The 10,698-nt window shown below is 37.1% G+C and overlaps 1 protein-coding gene across 1 annotated transcript; it reads right to left on the bottom strand.

Moving 5' to 3' along the window:
• Positions 1–347: 347 nt before the first annotated feature.
• LOC127950921 (lipoamide acyltransferase component of branched-chain alpha-keto acid dehydrogenase complex, mitochondrial) lies at positions 348–10,277 on the bottom strand. The gene is made up of 11 exons (XM_052548350.1): positions 9,976–10,277; positions 9,499–9,622; positions 9,332–9,407; positions 6,551–6,732; positions 6,341–6,465; positions 6,012–6,237; positions 5,317–5,483; positions 2,867–2,944; positions 2,572–2,763; positions 2,119–2,190; positions 348–1,085 (listed from the first exon to the last, which is right to left on the bottom strand). Exons 1-11 carry the CDS (start codon positions 10,024–10,026, stop codon positions 918–920), a joined length of 1,461 nt encoding a protein of 486 aa, XP_052404310.1. The 5' UTR covers positions 10,027–10,277; the 3' UTR covers positions 348–917.
• Between the last annotated feature and the right edge of the window lie 421 nt (positions 10,278–10,698).

The raw sequence follows: 10,698 nt of genomic DNA on the forward strand, positions 1-10,698 counted from the left end.
TTGAAGAAGTCTTCTTAGGTTTTTTTTACCTACGGTAGTACTTGAGACCACCTAATATAAAGTGGGACCAAGATGTCTCTCCATTGAAAGTCTATTCCACGAAAACTTTGAAGCTTCAAAAACTATCTGAAGAGATAAAACTAATCCATACTCAATCCAAGCCTTCTGAAGAGACATGTTCGCATTGATAAACGGTTTTTATTTAAGCTTTTATGTATGAACTTTGATCAAATCTAATAAGCGGAAGCTTAAACATGCTCAAATATGTTTCATGCAATTGAGCGTCAAGATCTTGAATCTCAAAAGCCTTAAATGAAATCTGTTCATCATATTAACCAATTGAATCCTTCAGTATTTAATGAATTTTACTATGCAAAAAGCAATACAGCTTGCCATAAAATCTTTATTATCCTCACATTTCAGTAATCTATACATGTGTGGTCCGTTTGTTCTTTTAACAGTTAAATGATGGTCCTTTTTTTCACAAAGACATCCAGACACATTGACACACGAGTGGTTTTAGATGAAGTGGCTGTCTGTTAGCTCAACAGAGGCTTGTGTGAATGAAGTTTCAGAGAAAGTCAGCAGACAATGAGATGTCTGTCCAAGAGCCATTTGGTGTCAGCCTCAGTCCTCTATAAACGGCATTAGAAAACCTGCAGGGGATTTCAGACCATGCATGATGCACAGCACCTGCTCCTTTAAAGCATTTTCAATAACATAAAAGGAGTGTTTTGTGATGTCAAGTTACATTAACAGTGTTTAATCTGAATCAAGGCAACTAGAGAAAGAACTTAAAGTTGTTTTTGCTCACAAATGAATGTGAAAGCAGAAGCTTGAGCGTTCACATGACATAGTCTTGCAGCTATCAGTAACCTAAAGACATTCCAGGAAGTAATGGACAGTGAGATCTGATTTCATTTGAGGTCCAGGACCATGGAAGCTGGGTTCTCCAGGTAAGAGCGCCACAGGTTGGAGAAGCGGGACATGGTGGCGCCGTCAATGATGCGATGATCGGCAGACCAGCTGACGTTCATGATGTACGCCTTCACCACCTCGTCACAGGAGTTCAACCTGGGCAGCTCCTGGGATAAAGCAGAGAAAAGACTTTTAGCTTAAAGGTGTGGAATGAGCTACATTTCTGTGAAAATCTGCAGGGAAAACTTTGACAAGCACAAGGAGTCCTAATGAAATCCTACTGAAATTTGATGAACAACAGTAAAAAAAGGTGATTTATAAAAAAAAAAAAAAAAAACATGAACTGTATTTATGTTGGTTTCATACAGTTCTGGTAAACGTTTACACCATTTCAAAGAGATGTGCCAATTTAATGATTCTAAAATCTCATCTGGTGTAACCACGAAGTAAACACAAGTAAATACATATTTTAATAAAACCTTGCATACATCGTAGTGTACATATTATAGTAAAAGAATATATATTAAATGCATTTATCAGAAGTGTTTTTAGGGAGTCGTGCCACATGACATTTTACAACCTGAGCTAATCTCACCTCGTCATAAAAAGATCAAATTATCTGATATTTGAAGAGAGTCCACTCTATGATATATTTTTTTGTTTGTGTGTTCATTTTTGCATTGATGGTTTAATTTAGTGGGAAAAAAATTATAACGTTCAAATGCAAATACAAAGCCATACTATAATTTAAATAAAAATAATTATATAATTACATAGATTATGCCAAACTAACCTTTTTTTTTTTTTCATGACATCAGGACAGTTGCATCACCTTGACAGTTTTTTTTGTTTGTTTGAGTTTTTTACGAGTTTATGCCGAGTCAAAAAAATAATATTAATTATTCAAAAAATATACTCAAAGAGTTATGTTAGAATTACAGTATGTATGAGCTCTATTTTAATGTATTTATTTAATAAATAAATAGATGGGACAAAAAGTAAGCATTTCACATCCTCTTTAAGATACGGTTGAAATGCTGGGCAACATTTAGGCTTCTATGCGTTACTATAATGACAGTCTACACTAAAGAACACATCAAATCAACTTATTTATTGTAGATCAAATTATTCAATATAATCACCTCCTTAAATACAAAGAAAGAACACAAATACAAAGAATACAAAGAACTAGCAGCTCACCTGGATCTTTCCCAAAGCTCCGATGGCCACCTCCGGCGGCAGAATCACCGGCTTGGCATACGTCCCGCCAATCTAAACGAAAAAATTACATTTTAATTTCCTTGTGATGAGAGATTTGATCATCGCTGATAGAAAACAAAAGCCCATTGATAGCCTGCTTCGCTCATAAAAGAAGCTCTTAGACTCTCATATATGACCTTCAAAATTGAGAGCATAATGATCATGAGGCCCAAAACAAGGTGATACAGCGTTCCAGACCAAATACAGCATCATTTATGCACCACTAGTGGCATGAAAAAGAACTGTAATCTGTTCGAGAATCTAATGACGTTATGAAATACAGAGATTGTTCAGAAACCTGTTTGATAACAGTTATTGTTGCAATTCAGTTTGGTGGCACTAGAGCTGTTAAAACAGCACACTTGGTCTAAAACCAGGCGAGTGGAGTCTCACCGAGCCGATGTTGGAGAGTGTGAATGTTCCTCCAGTGAGGTCAGCGGTGCCCAGCTGTCCGGCTGAACCCAGAGCCTGCAGACGGTTGAGCTCCACAGCAATCTCATAAACACTGAGAGCCTGAACGCTCTTCACATTGGGCACCAGGAGGCCCTGAGGAGTGTCCATCGCTACGCCGATGTTATGAGACGCCTGACAACAATCAAACTGTTACTCAAGTTGGGACTTTTAAGCAAACTGTGGCCTCAAACTGAAAGGCTGTGATGTTACTGAAGTGTTTTGGGGCAGGTCTTGCCTTGAATGTTATGTTCTGGCAGTCTTCATCCACACAGGCATTGAGAACAGGAAACTGCAAGAGTCCGAGTGACGCGGCCTGAACAAAACAGTATAAATACAAGCTAGAATCATAATCTGACATCGGAGTTAAAGGAATGGTTCACCAAAAAAAGAAAACAGCTAAACGTAAAAGAAGACATTTTGAAGAATGTTGGTCACAGGTCGCTGTTAACTTCTATGGCATGTTTGAAAAAAACACTATGGAAGTCAGTGGGTACCAGAAACTGTTTGGTTGCATTCTTCAAAATATCTTCTTCAATGGAAGAAACAAACTCTGAACAGATTTGAAACAACTTGAGGGTGAGTAAATCATGACAGAATTATTATTTTTGGGTGAATTAACCCTTTATATTCACATAGTGTACACATTTAAACTCTCTCTCCCTCTCAGACACTCCCTGCTTTTCATGGAATTTTTTTTTATATATAAATATATTGACTGCACAAGTAAAGAGCCATTCAGTTTTTAAAAATGTTAAACAAATAAAAAATAATGGTTCTTTATCCAGCATTACAATTAATATAAATCAAACTGCAGTTGTGTTGTTTTGATTAAATAATTATATATAAACAAAAAAAGTAATAATTATTATTAATATATATATATATATATATATATACAGTATTGTTCAAAATAATAGCAGTACAATGTGACTAACCAGAATAATCAAGGTTTTTAGTATATTTTTTATTGCTACGTGGCAAACAAGTTACCAGTAGGTTCAGTAGATTGTCAGAAAACAAACAAGACCCAGCATTCATGATATGCACGCTCTTAAGGCTGTGCAATTGGGCAATTAGTTGAAAGGGTAGCAGTGTCTACCTTTGACTGTACAAACTCAAAACTATTTTGTACAAACATTTTTTTTTTCTGGGATTTAGCAATCCTGTGAATCACTAAACTAATATTTAATTGTATGACCACAGTTTTTTAAAACTGCTTGACATCTGTGTGGCATGGAGTCAACCAACTTGTGGCACCTCTCAGCTGTTATTCCACTCCATGATTCTTTAACAACATTCCACAATTCATTCACATTTCTTGGTTTTGCTTCAGAAACAGCATTTTTGATATCACCCCACAAGTTCTCAATTGGATTAAGGTCTGGAGATTGGGCTGGCCACTCCATAACATTAATTTTGTTGGTTTGGAACCAAGACTTTGCCCATTTACTAGTGTGTTTTGGGTCATTGTCTTGTTGAAACAACCATTTCAAGGGCATGTCCTCTTCAGCATAAGGCAACATGACCTCTTCAAGTATTTTAACATATGCAAACTGATCCATGATCCCTGGTATGCGATAAATAGGCCCAACACCATAGTAGGAGAAACATGCCCATATCATGATGCTTGCACCTCCATGCTTCACTGTCTTCACTGTGTACTGTGGCTTGAATTCAGAGTTTGGGGGTCGTCTCACAAACTGCCTGTGGCCCTTGGACCCAAAAAGAACAATTTTACTCTCATCAGTCCACAAAATGTTCCTCCATTTCTCTTTAGGCCAGTTGATGTGTTCTTTGGCAAATTGTAACCTCTTCTGCACATGCCTTTTTTTTAACAGAGGGACTTTGCGGGGGATTCTTGAAAATAGATTAGCTTCACACAGACGTCTTCTAACTGTCACAGTACTTACAGGTAACTCCAGACTGTCTTTGATCATCCTGGAGGTGATCATTGGCTGAGCCTTTGCCATTCTGGTTATTCTTCTATCCATTTTGATGGTTGTCTTCCGTTTTCTTCCACGTCTCTCTGGTTTTGCTCTCCATTTTAAGGCATTGGAGATCATTTTAGCTGAACAGCCTATCATTTTTTGCACCTCTTTATAGGTTTTCCCCTCTCTAATCAACTTTTTAATCAAAGTACGCTGTTCTTCTGAACAATGTCTTGAACGACCCATTTTCCTCAGCTTTCAAATGCATGTTCAACAAGTGTTGGCTTCATCCTTAAATAGAGGCCACCTGATTCACACCTGTTTCTTCACAAAATTGATGACCTCAGTGATTGAATGCCACACTGCTATTTTTTTGAACACACCCCTTTCAACTAATTCAACTAATTGCCCAATTGCACAGCCTTAAGAGCGTGCATATCATGAATGCTGGGTCTCATTTGTTTTCTGAGAATCTACTGAACCTACTGGTAACTTGTTTGCCACATAACAATAAAAAAATATACGAAAAACCTTGATTATTCTGGTTAGTCACATTGTACTGCTATTATTTTGAACAATACTGTATATATATTAGTAGTTTTAGTTTAATCATATTTTAATATAATTTTATAAAATTTTTATTTATTTAGATTTCCATGTCTGGAAAAGTATTTGATCTGGTAGCGTGATGGTTCTTGAATGTTTAATGTGTCTGAACAGAAACAGGTGGCAGTGGTGGAAGGTAACAGGAGAGCACCTTGATGAAGAAAGGCATGTAGCTGAGTTTGACCCCGCGAGACTCGGCCAGGGCCTTCAGCTCGGAGCGTAACCGCACTAGCTGCGTCAGGTCAACCTCATCACAGTAACCGAAGTGAGGAATCTTCAGAGCAGCAGACATGGTCTTCACCATGGCCTTCTGGAAACCTGCGTTCATGACCATATGGAAGAGACAGCCAAAGCATTGTCAACAGTGTCAAAAAAAAAACAAAAAAACATGCAGTTAAAAACATGCAGCAAGTTCTTAAGGCCCATTCGACCCAAGAACGATAACTATAAAGTTTTATACAGATACTTTTTGTATTCGTGTTTGTTTCATTTGGACTCAGTAAAAACATTTTCTTCACATCACATATATGATGTATCTTTTGCAAAATAGTGTATTAATATATTTTTCAAAGTACTGATTGCCGATTGACGAATGCTTAATTCCTAAATACCATTACATTTGTTTGGGAGTCGCACCACACGACATTTAAGAAATAATAGTAGATAATAAACAAAACAAATAAAAGACAACTACTTAATAAGATCATCTTTTTTTCTAATATCTCCCCACATATAATTTCAATATTAAAAAGATCAGCAATTAAAAATATGCTAAACACAGAAGAGGCGTTTTATTTATTATTATTATTATATGCATGACCCATGTGAAACAGCATAAACGCTCACCGTTCAGAGGCTCTGTCTTGTCTTTCCCAGTGAAGACGGGTCTCTGGATGGCCGGAGGAGCCATGATGGGCATCTTTTCTTTGGGTGGGGTATCTGCTGTGGGTGATGGGGTTTTCTGGACTTCATACGGGAGGATAGCTCCTGTCTGCTTGGCTAAGAAACTGATAATGTCCTCTTTCAAAATACGGCCGTCTTTTCCTGTCCCGACCACCTCACTCAGTTTAATCTAGTAGAGGACAGATTTAGAAATCAGAAATGACCAAGACGACGATAAAGCCACAATGACAGGGTGTTATAGGTGGTTACAGCCTGATGCAAGTCAAAATTACATTGTTCTCCATGGCCAGACGGCGCACCGCTGGTGTGGCCTGGGTTTTTTGGCCCTCGAGTTCCTGATGTGATTGCTCATGGGATATTGCTGGAGTCTCTACCACATCTTCCTCTGGGATGCCCTCTGCAGGACAACAGGACAAACTTCACTACACAATGACTGAACTGGAGGGACATTTCAAAGACTATGATCCACAGCAGTGACTGACCCAGTATTTTGTCCGTTTCGATGTCCACCAGAGGTGAACCAACTTTTGCGATAGCATCTACGTCATAATACAGTTTACGGACGATCCCGTCATAACGGCTCGTGATGGTGACGGATGCTTTGTCGCTCTGGACTTCACAAATGCTGTCAAACTGGGAGACTCGGTCCCCTTCTTTGACATACCTGCATAAAGACAGAGAAGCAAAACAACAGAATACATTTATTTTGTAATATTATTTACTCAATATGTTATATGGGTCAATTGGTAAAATTTATTACAATTTACTGATTCCTATGCTAATTGACAAAGCCCTTAAATATTTTACACCTGTAATGTTTATTCAGCATGAAATGAAAATTTTCCCTATATGTTTTTTTTTTATAAAAGTTATAGCTCTTGTTACATGGAACTGTAAACAATTCATCCATATATGTTTTTTTTCATGTACCTCTTTTTATATTTAAGCAAAAAGGTCATAACTGGACATACTAGTAACATAAACTTCTGACATATACAGATGCTTAAACTCAACCCTACAAACTCACGTTTATCTGTTTTTATTATATTTTAGTTATTTTAAACTAAACAAAAAAGGGACATAATGTCTTTGTAATTAGCTGAAAGAATTGATTATGGTATTAGTTAACAGTAATCAACCGGTCACAAAAATTTCACAAATATCTGTTGCTACTTCCATTTCATTGTGACTTTAAAACGGTGCAAAACATGTCATTATATTATAATATTATGTAATATTTAGTGCGGTCAAATGATTAATTGCATAAAAAAATAAAAGTTTTTGTTTACATAATATGTGTGCGTAAAGTGTGCATATTTATTTTGTGTATATAAATACAAACACATGCATGTATATATTTCAAATGTTATGTTTATACAAACCCGATTCCAAAAAGTCGGGACAGTGTACAAGTTGTGAGTAAAAAAGGAATGGAATAATTTACAGATCTCACAATATTCACAATAGAATATAGATAACTTATCAAATGTTGAAAGTGAGACATTTTGAAATGTCATGCCAAATATTGGCTCATTTTGAATCTCACGAGAGCTACACATTCCAAATCAGTTGGGAGAGGTAGCAATAAGAGGCCAGAAAAGTTAAATGTACATATAAGGAACAGCTGGAGGACCAATTTGCAACTTATTAGGTCAATTGGCAACATGATTGGGTATAAAAAGAGCCTCTCAGAGTGGCAGTGTCTATCAGAAGTCAAGATGGGCAGAGGATCACCAATTCCCCCAATGCTGCGGCGAAAAATAGTGGAGCATATTTTTAAACTTACACAAAATTGCATTGTGTTTTTATTCACAATTTATACAGTCCCAACTTTTTTGGAATCGGGTTTGTATATTAAATACATTTATTTATAATATAAATGTTATGCACTTATACACATGCATACATATATATATATATATATATATATATATACACATATATATTAGGGCCTCTAATTAGGTATTAGCTGTCAACGAATATTCTAAATTCGAATATATATTCGAATAGTTTTTAAAAAAACTAATTTCGAAGGTGAAAATTAATATTCGAATAAAAAGAAAAAGTAGAAAAAAAACATCCGTGTGATTGTCTGTTTTGCGAGTGGGTGCGCTAGCGGCCTGAGGGTTCAGGGACAGGTCACACGAGTCGCACTGTCTGGCACAGAATCACTGCTGAAAGTTGACGCGTCTTCATGGAAGATGGCAGCAAGTGCAGAGCTCAGCTCGACTGCAGCAGAGAAAGTGAGGTAAAATTGTTGACCCGCAAGATAAAGTTTTATGCAAGCTATTTAAGATACAGTTAGCAAACCATTCGACCACTAGCAACATGAGGTCACATCTCAAAAATGCGCACCCAAATGAGCATGGCATAATGTGTTGAACTCCAGCTAAACAGTCACGTCTTGACACTTAAGGTTACTTTGCATCGCCCGCAACAAGCTCTTTGTCTGCAACATGACAAGAGGTCATAACGGATAAATACATTTCGTTCATTTGTAAGGACATGAGACCGATCAGTATCTCGGATGGGGCAGGCTTCGGGGAGTTCTGTCAAGCAATGGAACCGAGATTTGATTATTTATCGTTTCATGTCAAGGAAAAGTTCCATGTTTAGCACAGCTCGCTCGGAGCATTCAATGTCAGTTCTATATGCGAAACTTAAATTAATATTAATAATATTTGTTTCAATCACTGAATAAAGCCTGCTATATTTGGGACAACAGTTGCGACCTAAATTGCTTGCACAAAACTCTTGATCAGCACTCAGAATTTGTTTGTTCTTTTAAACCGTTATGCACAGAGAACATGAGGGTGAGAGAGCGTGAGGGCTGCAATCTTGGACATTAGTTGATTTGCTTGTTTTTGTGTAGGTAATACATTGTCATATATGTTTAAACTTAAATAGAGTATCTTTATCTATACAAGTAGTTATGTCTCTTTGTATTATTTTGTCCTGTTATTGACGTAATGCGCGTCATTTACAACATGCGCAACCAGATGTTCGAATAGTTCAAATATTTGTGTTTTTTTTAGAGGGAATATTCGAACGTCATTTTTGAGCAATTTTGACAGCCCTAATATATATACACACATCAATGGGTCATGAAACGGCCTGCTTATCAACATTCTTCTTTTGTTTTCATTGGTAGAAAACAAATGACATAAGGATAAGTAAATTATTACCAAATTTTCAATTCCGGGTGAACTACCCCTTTAAAATCTGTTGCAGCATTTTACAAGACAAATGTGCCCTCAGCTTACCATTCTTTTACTGTCACTTCCATTATTCCCTCTCCGATGTCTGAGAGCCTGAACGGCAGCACCTGTCCAGAGGCCACTGGAAGTACAAACAAATGTATAGCAATTACATACACACAAAAAGATCAGTGTTTGTGATAATGTCAATATTTCATGCTAGCAGCACATACCATGGCTGCATCTGAAGCCTCTCCAGTGGACTGAAGTGTGGGGTGTGGAGATGTGAAATACAGCGCTCGGTCCAAGAGCCTGGAGCCTGGGACACTGCTGGAGACGATGGGACACAACCCACGGCTGTGATGCACACAAACAAGACTATTAACACTTTCTGCTCATGCCAATTACTGCTTTAACTAATACAATAAACCCAGGTTTTCAAATAAAAAAGATCAGTATACATATATATACATATATACACACACACAAGTTGCATAACATTTCATGGCATTCATGACACTAGTTCTGTTTTGTTTGAATAGTGTATGCAGTAATGTAACTGGCTTTAACAGAGGACTGGACTGAGCACCTCAGCAGTACATTATTATGTTATAAGTTGTGCATGTTCGCTAAAATTATTTCACAAGGTAACTCTGACACTTTTATATGCGATATCCTTTTAAAGAAAGCATCATTGTTTTTAAACTCACCAGACGTCTCAGTAATGTCAGAGAACACCGCACTGGTGTCACCGCCGCCATGTTTGCCAGAGACTCTCACAGAGATGATAAACGCTGGAGATCTCTCGCTTCATACCAACATCCTGGAAGCCCGCGATGTGAATAACCACCTCACTTAGCACAAAACAACTGTTTTTAATATAAAACAACCATACTGTAATGCTGCAACCACCTATAATTTAACAGAAAACGTTTTCGTGGAGAAGAACTGAAGCATGACTTCCTGTAATCGCGAGCCCGATGTGATGTCGAGTTGATCATCACTCATCTTTGAATTCTCTTATTTGGTTACGCTCTGCTGACGTCATGTTCAGGCCTTCCTTGACCAGCCAATGGACGTTTAGTTCTCTCAAGCACGTAAATATGGTTTGGCTGTCTTAAAATGACTTAAAATTAAAAATGAATTATTTTGTGCTGTCATTACAATGTTAACGACATTAGATTTTCAAGTTTTATTATTATTTTTATTTAAGTACCTTAATTCTTAAAGCTTTAAATGTGTCATTTTGTTGGCAGAACGAAACGTGAAAGTCAGTAAAATGTTTACAGACTCTTGTGACAAAGTACACTTTAGCAAGCATACTTTAAAAGAGAATCCTTCAGAAGCATATGCTGTGCGAACTAACTTGACAATTTTATAATGCACATTTTAAAAGCGTACCTGTGTTAACAAACATAGTTAAAAATGTGTAC

This window comes from Carassius gibelio, chromosome B2 (assembly GCF_023724105.1).
Source record: "Carassius gibelio isolate Cgi1373 ecotype wild population from Czech Republic chromosome B2, carGib1.2-hapl.c, whole genome shotgun sequence".
NCBI lineage: Eukaryota > Metazoa > Chordata > Actinopteri > Cypriniformes > Cyprinidae > Carassius > Carassius gibelio.

Bases quoted from the DNA above. Each gene is read 5' to 3' on its own strand.
- LOC127950921 (XM_052548350.1), bottom strand. From the start codon at position 10,026: ATGGCGGCGGTGACACCAGTGCGGTGTTCTCTGACATTACTGAGACGT. The intron at 9,623-9,975 runs GTGAGTTTAAAA...TGTGCATCACAG, and splicing joins TGACATTACTGAGACGTCTG to CCGTGGGTTGTGTCCCATCG. The intron at 6,466-6,550 runs GTCAGTCACTGC...GTTGTCCTGCAG, and splicing joins CGAAACGGACAAAATACTGG to AGGGCATCCCAGAGGAAGAT.